The 15,370-nt window shown below is 40.0% G+C and overlaps 1 protein-coding gene and 1 long non-coding RNA gene across 3 annotated transcripts; one reads left to right on the top strand and one right to left on the bottom strand.

The window, feature by feature from the left end:
• Positions 1-170: 170 nt before the first annotated feature.
• Positions 171-7,678, top strand: LOC133509213 (uncharacterized). Of its 2 annotated transcripts, XR_009797266.1 has the most exons (5): positions 171-1,030; positions 2,383-2,541; positions 2,653-2,778; positions 6,893-6,969; positions 7,044-7,678. It is a non-coding gene; the product is annotated as an uncharacterized LOC133509213 (long non-coding RNA). The 2 variants fall into 2 exon arrangements; XR_009797267.1 differs by lacking the exon at positions 2,653-2,778.
• On the bottom strand, positions 1,042-14,023 carry dhrsx (dehydrogenase/reductase (SDR family) X-linked). The gene is made up of 7 exons (XM_061836025.1): positions 13,834-14,023; positions 10,112-10,219; positions 9,363-9,431; positions 7,685-7,786; positions 6,854-7,061; positions 2,642-2,849; positions 1,042-2,459 (listed from the first exon to the last, which is right to left on the bottom strand). Exons 1-7 carry the CDS (start codon positions 14,006-14,008, stop codon positions 2,277-2,279), a joined length of 1,053 nt encoding a protein of 350 aa, XP_061692009.1. The 5' UTR covers positions 14,009-14,023; the 3' UTR covers positions 1,042-2,276.
• Between the last annotated feature and the right edge of the window lie 1,347 nt (positions 14,024-15,370).

The raw sequence follows: 15,370 nt of genomic DNA, 5'->3' as shown, positions 1-15,370 counted from the left end.
ACTATTTGAATTTGTACTTTTTTTTTTAATTCGACACATGACATTTAAAAACGGAATCTGAAGATGATTCTGATGGGGGAACCGCAGATCTTCTCTTCGGCCAATCAGCGCCTTGGTTTTTCAGCATATGACATGCGAACTCGGGAAAGTCAAATCTTCCACGCAGTCACAGTATTTTAACCGTCATACCATTTTTCCCAAACCGTGTGGAATGCATGATATGGTCAAAAATAGATTTTTAAAAAAGCTTCCTCTAGAACACAGAACCGAACACATCACATGGACTCCGACTCTGTTTTTCCGTCCCCAACATCATATTATCTAGGCATGGAACTTCTTCCCTTAGGCTTTAGCGCCACACAGAGGTACAGACAACGCATCTCTACACAGGCAGGACTGTTTCAAATAAATGTTGGGGGTTTCCATGAATGCATTATGGGTCTGCTGTCCATTTTATATTTTATTATTATTATTTTTGGCAAAGGTCAAGTTTTTAGATGACTATTTTAGAAGTGCCCCTGAGCATAGTGTCCCCAAACTCCAAAGGTTTCTGTCGCTTCTGCCGAGTGGATCATAAGAAAACATCCATCCATTTTCTTTGCCTCTTATCCTCACGAAGGTCACAGGAGTGCTGGAGCCATCCCAGCTGTCAACAGGCAGGAGCAGGGTGGACCCTGAACTGGTTTCCAGCCAATCGCAGGGCACATGGAGACAAACAGCCGCACTCACAATCACACCAAGGGGCAATTTAGAGTGTCCAATTAATGTTGCATATTTTTGGGACGTGGGAGGAAACCCACGCAGACACGGGGAGAACACGCAAACTCCACACAGGCGGGTCCGGGATCGAATCCGGGACTTCAGAACTGTGAAGCCAACGCTTTACCAGCTGTGCCACTGTGCCGCCACAAGAAAACAAGTTCAGGAAATTGACAAAAGCTGGTGCCAGATGTTTTCTCAGATAAGGTCATCGTAATGACTTCAACACTCTGATCCGAGCTAAAGAACACCATGGCTTTGGAAAAATAATGTAAAAACTCATAATATTGCACAGCCAATACATTTTAATTACAGTATATTGGGCAGCCACAATGTTCTGACCTGTGTTCCAGTTGTCTGTTGCATTATGTTTCACAATTATGGAGTCAGGGTCAGACATATTTCACAATAGAAAAACACAAAACTAAAGTGAAATACCATGTACCGTAATTTCCGGCCTATAAGCCGCGACTTTTTTCACACGCTTTCAACCCTGTGCTTTTTTTCTAATGGCCGCAAGGGGGCACTCGAGCGGAAAAGTGACACCAGTGGAATATATGTGCCGAGGAAGTGACTTTTACTGGTATGTTTTTTTTTAACCAGCCCTGTTAGCGCTGCGCAAGTGTTAGCACTGTGCTAGCATGTTGCTGCTGTTTTACTGCCATGTCGCTGTGATTTTCACCATTTTTTTTTTTTTTTTTTTTTTAACCGGCCATGTTAGCGCTGTGCTAGCGTGTTGCTGCTGTGCTACTGCAGTGTCTCGGTGATTTTTTTTTATGTTTTTTTTTAACTGACCCTGTTAGCACCGCAGTAGTGTTAGCGCCGCGTGTGCATTCGTGCCGTGTTTCTACTGTGTTACTGCCGCATCTCAGTGATTTAGGTACGTTTTTTTTAACCGGCTCTGTTAGTGCTGTGCTATTGTGTTGCTACTGTGTAGCTGCTCGGCTGTTTTTTTTTTTTTTTTTTTTACCGGTATGTTTTTGTTTCTTTTTTTTAAACCAGCTCTGTTTATGCTAGCGTGTTGTTGCTATGTTAAGAAGTTTGAAAACTATTTCTGTGCACAGTCTTCCTTTGTAAATATTTCGTGTTTCAATGTGGGTTTCAATGTGGGCACTTGTGGCCTTTACACATGTGCAATTTATGTATCTACCGAATGGTATTTCCTTTACAAATGTACTGGGTGACGTTTATAATCCGGTGCGCTCTGTAGGCCGGAAATTACAGTACATTGAAATTACCATGATCTCAGATCAAATTACGAAATGGGAAATCTGGTCTTGTTAAATTTAACAAATGCATTCAGTTGTCTGAATGGCAACAGGTTAATCCCGTCACAATACATTGCTTGTACGGATACAATAGATGAACAAAGAGATTACAAATTTTCAGACCAATTAGGAAAAATTTATACATTTCCACACGATAGTGATTGGGAATCATTGGTCTCAGACACATCCTTAGAAAATTTCAAATCTGATCTGGATGTATTGGTTTTTGAAGGACAGTCACAGTGCATATCAACCTTTGTGTAGGCCTGCAAATTCACAGCTCTTTCTCCACAACTTCGCTTGAAGTTCAGAGTCGTAGGAATCTTTGGCTGATTGTCTCTTCTCACCATTGTAGAGGTAGCAGCCCCCCACCCCTTCCATCTCAGAGGCAGCTGCAGCATAGATGATTATGGAGGCACCCTCTGACGGTGTCTGAAGGAAGGGGAAAATAAACCAAAAAAAAAGTTGGTGGAAACGTGAGGACTGAAACTCTGACTACATACATTGCAGTCAGGTATTTTTCTACTTTATATGGCACAATGTACTGTTATAAAGGTATACTGTGACTGAAAAACAAAGTTACTTTAACACTGAAACACATATGTTTGATGTACCCTGAACAAAGTCTTGGCAAATGGCTTTTTGAGTGCCTGCGCCAGGCTCCACAGGTTGTTGTAGAGTGCCGTGTCCACCATCCCAGGATCCACAGCGTTGACCATCACTGGGAAACCTTTGTTTGTCATCTGCTCTTGTAGGTAATAAGTGAAAAGGACTAAGGCGAGTTTGCTTTGGGCGTAGGCACCGTGAGAGCTGTAGCTTAACCTAGGCAAGGGATAAAGTTAGTATTCGCAAAGTAGATCTCTTGAACCTAAAAGACACTAAAATAATGCATTTGTATGCATGTATCCATTTTCAAAGATAATGTTACAGTGCAGCTCATCTTATATACTATTTGTGTTTTTATTCACGGGACCTATGCTAAGCTCACCGATTTGTGTTTTTGGGCTCTTTCTGAAATGTCCCGAAATGCCAAAAATTTCCACCAATATCCTAGCCACTAGCAATGGACCTTTCCGACCTATCAATCACTCGTACAATAATAGCCTATCAGATAGCCTCATTGTGTTAACCCCTGGCTTGACACGCCCCTCTCGCCGTATTGGCGCACAACCAATACTGGTCATCAGTAGCGTTGCGCTTGGAAAAGTTAATGTTACAAAGAAAATGGTCCTCAGATGCATTTGGGGAATGTGCAATTCTGATGAAAGATGTCCTGTTAGGTTACAAAAGGCCCGGTTGATTCATTTTCCAAAGCCTAAAACACAGTTGACAAAGTGTCTACGATGGATTAAGGCTTGTCTGAGTTTAATTTTGTTATTATCTGTGCTTTATACATTGCAGGAGAACAACTTTCACTTTCTTAGTGTATCACTGACCTGCTGAATTTAGTGTGTAATGTTTTATGCCAAAGAGTCGGGTAAGTGATATGTAAATGCGCAATGTCATGCAAGACAAACGTCTATTTGCCCATTTGTGTCACATCGGACTTTTAAGAGAGAGCACTGGGTTCCATTACGAGCCAAGTCAAATGAATACACCTACTCACTTATAAAAACTACAGTAATATTACTCGTGATCTTTCCAAGTAAAAAGTACTCACCCAGCTTTACATGCGCAGTATGATTCCACTATTTTATCCTGGTCAATTTCAATATGAAGTCTGTGAGGCGTCAAACCTTTTTGCATTGATCGCCAACATTTCGCTGTAACTCTGACATTGTGTCCTGCTCCATCCAAAATCTTAACTCCGTGTACATATCCTTGCATGAAATAGTTGAGACCTCTCTGTCGAACTCTCTTGGACATGTCTGACGCATTTGGCAAAAGACATACCCCAATGTTATCTGGAATATGCGATAGAGAATCGACTTCGAACGTGTTCTGTTGAATCGCCATTTTGGAAGCTTGTGGGACATGGCTAAGGGGGTGGAGCTTAAGATCGCCATCGGAAAGGTCCATTGTGTCAAGCTAGTAAAGTAAAATGATACATTTGAATTGTTCTAAAATCATGTGCAGTGGTTACGGAATGTATTCAGATCCCCTTACATTTTGACTTTATAATTCAGATATTTACTAAAATCGATTAAGTTAATTTTTTCCACATTAAGGTATGCACACCACCCCATATTAACAAAAAAAAAAATGGAATTGCTGATCTTTTGGAGATTTCTTTTAAAAGAAACCTGAAATATTCCCATTTTGAGCTCGGACTGTAATGAGTCTTTTGGGGAATAATGGAACAGGTTTTTCACACCAGGATTTGCGCATCATGTGCCGTTCCTCCTTGCAGATCCTCTCCAGTTCTGTCAGGTTGGATGGTGAACCTTGGTGGGCACTCATTTTCAGCTCCAACTACACATGCTCATTTGGGTTTAAGTCAGGGGTCTGGCTGGGTCTTTCAAGAACAGTCACTGCATTTTTCTGAAGTGTTTCGGGTCATTGTCTTGTTTGAAGGTGAAGCTTTGGCTCAGTCTGCGGTTTTGGGCACGCTGGAGAAAGTTATATCCCTGTACTTGGCCCCGTTCATCTTTCCTTCAAATGCAACCAGTCGTCCTGTCCCTGCAGCAGAAAAACACCCCCACAGCATGATGCCTCCGCCAACAACCTTCACTGTTTTTGGACTGTGCTGGACAGGGGAAGAGCAGTGGCTGGTTTTCTCCACACATGCCACTTAGAATTAAGTCCAGCAATTTCCATCGTGGTCTGATCAGATTACAGAATCTTATTTCTCACCATCTTGGAATCTTTTTTTTTTTTTTTTTTTCAAATTCAATGCGGGGGTTTAATTTGTCTTACACTAAGGAGGGGTTTCCTTCAGACCACTCTGCCATAAAGCCCCAACAGGTTAGTCATGGTTGACTTTGTAGAACTTTCAACCATCTCCCGACTGAATCTCTGGAGGTCAGCCGCAGTGACCTTCGGGTTCTTCTTTTCCTTTGTCACCAGGGCTCTTCTATCTCAATTGCTCAGTTTGGCCAGAAAGCCATGTCTAAGAAGGGTTCTGATGGTCCCAAACATTTTCCATTTTGGGATTATGGAGGCTACTATGCTCTTAGGAACCTTAAATACAGCTGAATTCTTTTGTAACCTTGGCCAAATCTGTCTCTGAGCTATAGATTCTCATTTCTTCTGAAATGCAATGTAAATGGCAAGATCTTATTAGACAGGTGTGCGGCTTTCCAAATCAAGTCCAATCAGTATAATAAAACACAGTTGGACTCCCATGAAGGTGTAAAACCATCTCAAGGATAATCAGAAGAAATGGACAACACCAGAGTTACAGTAAATATGAGTGTCATAGTAAAGGGTCTGAATACTCAAGGCTCGGTGATAGTTGCTTTTCTTTTTTTAATAAATCAGCTAAAATTCCACATTTTTTTCCGTCAATATGGGGTGCTATGTGGACCTGAATGAGGGGGAAAAATGGATTTAAATAATTTTAACAAACGGTTGCAATATAAAAAAGTAAAAAATTGAAGGGGATCTGAAACCTTTCTGTACCTCACTGTATATCAGGGAGAAGTTGAGTTTAGCCTGGGTTGTTAGCAGAAGACGTGACACCGACTCCGGTATAACTGACATTAATATTTAATATTAATACTTCATATTTTTGGTCTGCTAAGAGGCTATTTAAAAAGCTCAACTCGACTGATCTAAAGTAGGTTTCTTTATTGCTTGGCAATTGGTATATTTTCAGGTTACAAAGGTAGCATATACTGTATCTGCACTTCTGGGGCCTTTTCTTCCTCCAAATCTTACATGCATCCGTCCATTTTATTTGCCGCTTATCCTCACAAGGGTCGCAGGGAGTGCTGGAGCCTATCCCAGCTGTCAACGGGCAGGAGGCAGGGTACACCCTGAACTGGTTGCCGGCCAATCGCAGGGCACATCAAAATAAAAACTCACAATCACAATCACACCTAAGGGCAATTTAGAATGTCCAATTAATGTTGCATGTTTTTGGGATGTGGGAGGAAACCGGAGTGCCCGGAGAAAACCCATGCAGGCATGGGGAGAACATGCAAACTCAACACAGGCGGGTCCGGGATTGAACTAGCAGCTGCCCCACCGTGCCGCCCCAAATCTTACATTTTGAAGCCATTTTTTTTAATGTTGTTGAATGAGCGGCACAATGTTTGACTGGTTAGGACATTTGCCTCTAAGTTCTGAGGACCGGGGTTCAAATCCCGGCCCCGCCTGTGTGGAGTTTGGATGTTCTCTCTGTGCACTCCTGTTTAGTCCCACATCCCCAAAACATGCATGGTAGGTCAATTGAAGACTCTAAATTGCCAATAGGTGTGAATGGAAGTGTGAAAGGTTGTTTGCTTGTATGTGGCAACTCGTTCAGAGTGTACACTGCCTCCTGCCGCAGGTAGCTGGGACAGGTTGCGGCACTCCCGCGACTCTGGTGAGGATAAGTAGCTCAGAAAATGGATGGATGAATGTTGTTGGATGAGTTTGAATGTGTTTGTGGTATATTTACTATTTAAAGTATGTATACAGAATAAGTCATTCATAACACGGAATTACAATTAGTTTTTACTATTCAAGTGCAGTGCCAGGCCATTTTCTGCTACAAAGTCGGCGATATCAGTAGAATGAGGATATCAGTAGAATGAGGAGAAAATCTATAATTGCTAATCCTAAGAGTTTGTGCAGCATCCAATTTAGTTGTTCTTTAAAAAGCTTTCCAATGAACTTCAAGTTTGAAATAAATAGGAAACATGTTCACTTTGAAAGATAAACTAAGCAAGAAAACAGTTTACCTCCTGTTGAGGTCATCCATGTGTATAATCCCCGCATAGTGTGTTGCAGAGGACATGTTGACGATACGGGAACAGCAACCTGGTCTGCCTGATTTCTTCAGCAAGTCAAGCAGCAGGTTGGTCAGCAGGAAGTGGCCGAGGTAGTTGAGGGAAAAGTGAAACTCAAAGCCATCTTCTGTCTCTCTCTCAGGAACCAGCATGGTGCCAGCTAGACAAAGTGACACAAACAACATGGTTGGAGTGTCAAAAAGCCTTGCCAAATTCAACACAGTGTCAAAACCGACTCCGTTTGTCACACGGGTAAAACAAGAAATTAACATTTATGTTAAAAACAAAACACTTTAAACAAACACATTTCAATATGTTGGTGCCTTGAGATAGGTTTAGTGATGTGTGTGTGTGTGTGATGAATCCAGAAGCCCATCAAACCCAGTTATAGCACTTCCCTATTTTGCTGTTTCTGTAGCAACCATTTTTGTATTTTGGTGAGGCGCAGATAACCACATGTTCAGCTCTCCTCAGTTGCCTCTTTCAATTTGCTTGGTAGAGAAAGAGCAGTCCTACTCTGCGCCCCGAGTAATGGAAGTGTAGCTTTTTGATGCCGTAAAGTGTAACTTCCTACCCTGAGGAATGAATACAAATCTTCTCTGATCTTATCTCATCAATGGCACTGCTGTGTAGTACTTACATATGCTGTACGAGTCTATATTATGCAGAAAACACTTAAAATAGTGTCTCTTAAATACAAACAATTAAAAATGCATGCACATTGGAAGAATAGGATGAGGTGTCTACATATTCAAAAGTGACAGACACAAAACAAAAGCCTACCATTGTTAACCAGAAGATGGAGCGGAAGCCCTCTGTCTTTGAATGTTTTGACAAATTCTCGCACTGAACTGAGGGAAGTCAGGTCCAGAAACAGAAACTCCACTAGGAATTGAGAATAAGAAAATGATTTACAGTAGTAGCATGCAAACAGACGATAACCATCGATGAGAACAGTTCGGCCCTTTGTAGTGCTCTGGCATTAGCCCTTTGCTCTGGATCAGCGGTGCCCACACTTTTTTACCCCAAGATCTACTTCTCAAGCATCCAGCCTCTCACGATGGATGGGCGGGAAGGGGTGGGGGTTGTAGGTGGTTGGGTTTTTTTCTTAGAATGACCAATGATGAAATAGAATGACAAAGTCACAAAGATCTATCCACTACAAGAATGCAAAACATATTTATTTTAAAGTATATTAAGGATTCTTTAAAATAAATGTGTTTATATGTATACGTAACCCTGTGTAAATGTATGTTTGTGTGCCTTGCATAACCGCATGATCCAATATTACACAACATAATTAACTTTAAACTTTTTTGTAACTATCTGAGTTCACGTTGATGATCACTAAACACCATCCGAATGAAAATGCACACCTGGGCTGTGTCACTCACATCAGTGGATTCGTCCAACTGCAGTGAGAAACGCTCACAATCTCTGATGTCCTTCCACACATCTGCCACATCAGCTTCACAGCGCCGTGTAACTATACTCCTTTACAGCTGCAGAGATTCTATTGAAGATAATATCTCCCGCCTTATTTTTAAAAGATTGGAACAACGTGCCAGCTATGCCTCATTTATATGTGATGTGACGAACCCGGAACGATGCTTTGGTGGCAGCTTTCGCTGTTGAACTATATTGTGTGAAAAGTGACTGCTGTGCAGCCAATTGGGATTTTAGTTTGTTCACTTTTCTCATTATCAGCTTGCTTTCCGGCGGAATGTCGGTGTCGTATTTTCCATAAACAGTTCGAAAATGCCGTTCCACATTTGTTTGCACATGTGCAGTGAGCTAAAGTTTAAAAAATATACAGCTGATGCCTTTTCTTTTTTTTCTCGGCATGCCGTTGCGATCGACTGAAACTGCCGCGCGATCGCAACGTATTGAGCACCCATGCTCTGGATGATAAAAGTGGATTAATCAATGTTTTAAATATATTAAAAAAAAAAAAAAAACACACCTTTATCTCATCGTTCCCTTGCAAAGAGTTTTGGAGCGCTTTATTTGAGTCCTTGAGAGAATTGTGCCCCTTACTGATGTGTAGAGAGCACCTTGCCCCTCCCTCCACTCTCTTCTTGGCTCGCATAACATGCACACAACTAAGTGCTCTCTCATGCAACTCAAACACACGGGTTGAAAGACATTTTTGTACAATTCTTGATTAGCTTTGTCAATGAAATCTGTGACTTCAAAGGCTCGTCTAGCTGTTTATTGACATTAAATTGTAACAGTTAACCCTATCCCAATGCCTGGCATGGAATAAGCAAGTTAAAGTAAGCTTTATAAAAGCTAAATGTTGGATGTATACATGCATGTGAAAGTGTGAAGCCACCGTGGCACCTATATGTAGTGAGAAAATTGGTGGCATGTTATTATATTGATTGTAACTGGCTAGACAGATGTTTTCTTTTTGCAAGACTTTTGACGATGAAGTGATATGATGGAGAAAATTAGTTACCTTTCCCCTCTTTGCATTCCTCCTGAATTGTCCTTTCAGCAGCTAAGCCCTCCTCTGTCTCATTCCCAGCTGGAGATGACGATGATGAATGAGAGTAGAGTCGTTACAAATGTAGTATTTCTCAAATAAATATTTAAAACTTTGAAAATATATAAAACATTGAATTCAAATATTTTAATTCTTTTCAAATATGGTTGACGGTTTAAGTTATGCAATCTTCAATATGAGATACGGAAATGTAAACCTAAAGCACCTGATAATCACTTACCTGATATTTTTTTAATGATAATTTCATTACAGTATTTTCCGCACTAAAAGGCGCAGCTCCAATGAATGGCATATTATATAAGGCGCACCGCATTATAAGTTGCACCGGATTGTAAGGCGCATAGAACGGGCGCTACAGTAGAGGCTGGGTTTAACGTTATGCATCCATTAGATGGAGCTGCACTAAAGGGTCAATATTGAGCCATACATAAGGCGCACCGTCGGCTTTTGAGAAAATTAAAGACTTTTAGATGCGCCTTGTAGTGCGGAAAATACGGTATTTTTTTTGTTTTTAATTGTAAATAATGAAAATGTGGGAGGAAGGTCCTAGTCTAATCTCCAATTTTATGTTACACAATTAATAACTTGTTGAAGTTATAGTGTCAGGACAAGCGCAACGGTCCTTGCGCTTGTATGTGACTGTTGAGAGAAACCATAAAGATTAAGATGCTGAAGGCAAACTGACAATAAGAGTAGCCTACCTATAATAACATGCATTCCAAGTCTTGCCAGTTGTCTTGCAGTCTCATAACCCATTCCTCTTGTACCACCAGTAACAATGCCAACCCTTCCATTCTGCTTCTGTAAAACTGGAAGAGTCCAGATGAGAACACAATGCAAAATGATTATTTGAGGTATTTCTGAAAACTGACTTCAAAAAAAGTTTAGTAGTTGTATGGTAATAATAACATTACTTTGCTTTTATGTAGCACCTTTCAAGGGACCCAAGGCAGTTTAAGGCCCAGCGCACATTGAACAATGTGTCTGAGCATGACAGGACTAGACAATCGCAGACCATTTGCAGTTGGAAAATGATACCTGCATCACAAATCCTGTCCTATACATGTACAACTTGGCACAATTGTGAAGAAAGAAACGTATTGCAATGGGCACTCTAACTCTATTACAATACAAAGAGAGGAAATGAGAGGTGAGCGTATGAATATGATTATTTGAGAGCCTGTTGGGAATGATCACCTCATTCACTGACGATGATAGTTTCCCCGCATTGATACTTTGGGATCACCAGCACACTGTAATGATATTCATTCATTCATCTTCCGTTCTACTTATCCTCACTAAGGTCGCAGGCGTGCCAGAGTTTATTTCAGCTATCTTCAGCCAAGAGGCGGGGTACACCCTGAACTGGTCACGAGCCAACGGCAGGGCAAATATATATATATTAATAAAAAAAAAAAAAAAGACCATTTGCACCTATGAGCAATTCAGTCCTCAACAAAAGCTGTATGAAAACTATGCCTTCAAAAAATCAAGTTTTAATTTAGCGATAGTAATCACCTACTAACTGGGAGGAGTGGCAGTGAATGAGTTAACAAAATGTTTAATTTTGCGACCGACTCTAAATTGTCTGTAGGTTTATGTAATTGGTTCTTTCTTTGTTTATATGGCCCTGTGACTGGATGACGATTTTTTTTCCAGGGTCTTCCTCGCCTCTTGCCTCAGGTCAGCTATTATAGGCTCCAGCACACCCACGAAAAGTAGAATACAAATGGATGGATTGTTTGCCATGTGTGCAACTGTACTGTATCATACTGAGAGCTGTTCAGAAGCTAGATAGTCTTAAAGGATCCATATTTGAATTACAAGTTGACTGAATTAATTTGTTGGACAAAAAAAAAATTGAACTGGCATTAATTTCCAATGATGGTGATACATTTTGAAAGAATTGGTAGATAATAGAAATTGCCTTTGAAACTAGGGTAGTCCTGATCAATATTTGATCTCTGAAATCGGTCCAATGTCAGCAAAAAAAAAAACAAGTATTGGACAAGGTCTAAATGTCAGATTCTACCACTCTTATGCAAGGAATCCATTCCTTGCTCCACTCATCACTTCTAGCCTAGCCCACACGACAAGTCACACAAAAAGAAAAAAAAGACACCTAATTGTTGTTTTTCTTCCTAATGAATGTTCAAATACATCACGGGCAAGTTTCATTCTTCATTTTTCCTTACAAAAACCGCTAGCTCAAAGCCAATGAAAGGAATTTAAAAAAAAAAACACTGACGAGGTAAGGAAAATTAGATTTTATTGCCCTGATTGGATCGCCTGATAATTGGGATCTTTTGCTAATCGGCCGATCGGTTTTGATGTCATAATTTCCTGGTCCGATCAATGATGTCAATAATAAACAATGATGTCATTCATGGTCTCAGAGAAAGCCATTTACACCATGTTGTCGTTGTGCACAGTTCCGTGAAAATGTGTTGAAAGCAATCATGTGTGTTTTAAGGGTACAATGTTTTGTCTATTTGTTATCTGTAGAGTGACTCTCAAAAATTGACTTAGTGTAAGTTTCAATCCATCCATTTTTTTAGCCGCTTATCCTCACAAGGGTCGTGGGCATGCTGGATCCTATCCCAGCTGTCATCGGGCAGGAGGCGGGGTCCACCCTGAACTGCTCGCCAGCCAATTCCAGGGCACATATAAAGAACCATTCACACTCACATTGACATCTACAGGCGATTTAGAGTGTCCAATTAACCTACTTTGCTTGTTTTTGGGATATGGAAGGCAACCAGAGTACTGGGAGAAAACTCGGGCACGGGAAGAACATGCACATGCAAACTCCTCACACGGGAGGCTGGGATTTGAACCCCTCACAACTGTGAGGCAAATGTGGTAACCAGTCGTTCACCCTGTCACCATAACTGTGTAACAACTTGGTTTTGTCCTACATTTGTCCAGAAAACGCTTTGAGGAAAATCCCCATGCAAATACTTCAATAAATAACATTCATGCAAATACTTCAATAAATAACATTCTTTTGCAGATTATGAGTAACGGGGCAGCAATGAATAATTCCCTCCTTGTGACTTTCACATACTTTACTGTGCTTTTTTTTTTTTTTATAAATACCATTTTATGGCCTTATTTTGTAGTTTCCTCATCTGCTTTGACAGTCAGATCTTTACCAATAAAGCAAATGGTGTAAATTCCAAACTAATTTCGATTGATTGTGTTATTTGAAAAATATATATTTCTGGCATTTAAGTCTGTCTGTTTCTTTGTGTCAGTTGTGTGACTATGAAATGCAGTATGGTTTAAATACACTACTTTAAAGGTGTGCCAATCATTAAATAAGTAAAAAATTTGCAGATGGAAGCCAGTGGAGTAATGTTGAGGTTATTTTAATTTATTCTTGATGTATGATTAGCAGTGACCACTTCAGGGTGTAGCTTGCCTCTCGCCCGAATGTAGCTGGGATAGACTCCAGTGCATCTGTGACACTAGTGGCAATAGGTGTTACGTAAAACGGATCGCTGGATTACGATGAACATTTGAAATACAAAAATATGTGTTTCTTCGTCCAAATGGGGTACAGGACTTGCTCTTTTCACTCTCCACAGATGTCAGATGCAAAATATAGTAGACCTAAATAGAGAGGTTGAGATTTTTTATTTATTCATCTTATAAGGGCAAAATTAATTGGTTAATTGGCAACTAAGGAATTATCAAATTAATCAACTATTTGGATAATTGATTAATCATTATATACATTCATTTATAACTCTCTAAATCCTGTGAATTTCAATCTCTAAATATTCTCAGATTTCTGTAGTCCTGCACAAAAGCAAACTGATTATATTTGTGGACAGTCAACATAAGATTCTCGAAAAACATCTACTTTTATTTAGAAAAAGATCAACATTTTTTACCTATATTCTGACGTTAATTTGAAACAATATCCTGTTTTTGATCAAGGGGATGGCAATGAAAGTTTTTTTTCACCCGATTCATCAAAAGATTACAAAACCAATCAATAAATTAATTGTTAAAAAAATCCCAAACTGCTGTCTGTCTAATAAACAAATACAAAGGTCAAGTGTACTTTTAAAAAAAGTAATTTCGTTTCTTCCCTTCATAGTGACAAGTTATCTGAACAGGTATCGTACATTAAACAAATCATTTTTGCTTCTGCACTTAAGAAAAATCGAAATAAAAAAGTGGCATCAGTACATTACATTGTATTGTACTGTTCTTTTTTTTCATTTTTTTACACATCTAAGTAACGAGAGAGTTTTGGCACCTCTGCCTTATCATAACTCGTATGGCAGAGAAAAAGATCACAGTGGTCTGGAGTAAAAGAAAATATAAATCTATCACTTTAAAATTCAAACCTACAATCTATTAATATTTTGTAATAAAGCCAAGGAAAACATGGGAAATGATAGGAGCCAACCTGGTAGATTAAAAGATCTGTTGAACATCTGGTAGATGAGAACTCTGATTCCACAGTAGTAAAGTTTGAGAAGAGGCACCAACACTGACAGCAGATTCATGATTCCTCTTCCTTCCTCTGCGGCGTCCGACTGCCCAGTCCCGTCGGTCGGCTGGGTGGAAACAAGAGACTCCATTTGGTTCCGCCCCCGATGTTACGCCGTCAACGAGCACGTGAGAGGTCAGAAAATTTGCCTTCCCATTTGGAGTTGAGGTCTGGCAACTGTGAGCTCTGTATTTTCATCACGGGACAGATCAGAGTCATGCTTTCCGTAGGAGGGCCAGGCACAAAAAGTTCATCGCATAGGGCCCTCCCTTTCTGCCAATAATCGTGATTGATGATCATTCACTGTTGAGTTTCCCCCTTGAAGTATTATAATGAATAGAATATATATTAAGAAATGAAAAATAAAAACATCCGAAGAGCGAACTGGGATTGATTTACCTATTTCACTATATGAGGCAATACGTGAGATAGTGAATGACAAAGTTATTCTGAGCCCACTAAAACTTGACAAAATGAACAAGTAAACAATACTTTAAAAGAACAACTAAAATCCCTTGGGGGGAAAAAAACATTTTTAAATCAAATAGACTACAATTTTACTAAAATATTTCTTAAAATTATGTAAGTGAACCGAGGTAGCTGAAACTGGTGACAAAAATGGCTTAAAAACATACACAAACCTGAATAAGAACACATTTACAAAATCTCTAGTTAAAAAACAAAAACAGCAAAAAAAAACAATCCCATCCAGACAAGGGAATATGTTCTTCTTTAATCCATCCATTATTTGAGCCGCTTATCCTCACAGGGTCACTCAAAAAAAATGAAACAAACAAATATGCAAACAAATAAAAGAGAAAATAAAATTAAAACTCTGGGCTCTGTTGACTTTATATTGCTCTTGGGAGCCCACAAGCCCAAGGTAGGGGCTTGGTTGGGTTTTGCCTCTACTGCTCCCCCCTTTATGTGCAAAACTACTAATAAAACTCTCCATGGCAACGCTGCTGTAAATTTTACTCAACGAAAAATATTTCGCTGCTTGTATCAATGTCACGCCCCTGAGAGCCATACACCCCACCGTGATCGGCAGGTTCGTCAGCTCCGCACACAACACTGTGAAAGTGCCATTCATAAAAAAAAAAAAAATCGAGTGCCGCACTAACATTAAACTTCTATATTAAGGTGGGGGCCACGAAATATCGTCTCACGGGCTGCAAATGGCCCCTGGTCTGCCAGTTTGAGACCCCTGCTTTAATTGCTCAGGTTGGGATCCCAAGTAACAACACAGGTTATACTAACATATAAACTCACAGGCTCTTACAGCTGTTTGGACGCTGAAAAAGAATTCCACCGAATCACTAGTCAGTAGGACTGCCTTGCTCATTTTCCCACATCCAGTCCTGGCCTTTTCTGTCTTGCTCTCTTGGTTAGTTATTGCTTGTCCCCTAATAATAACATGATTTGACTGTTGTAATATTGTCTTCAAATATCC

This window comes from Syngnathoides biaculeatus, chromosome 2, assembly GCF_019802595.1.
Source record: "Syngnathoides biaculeatus isolate LvHL_M chromosome 2, ASM1980259v1, whole genome shotgun sequence".
Lineage (NCBI taxonomy): Eukaryota > Metazoa > Chordata > Actinopteri > Syngnathiformes > Syngnathidae > Syngnathoides > Syngnathoides biaculeatus.
The sequence above is the reverse complement of the archived record's forward strand: the minus strand, read 5'-3'. Positions and strand labels throughout refer to the sequence as shown.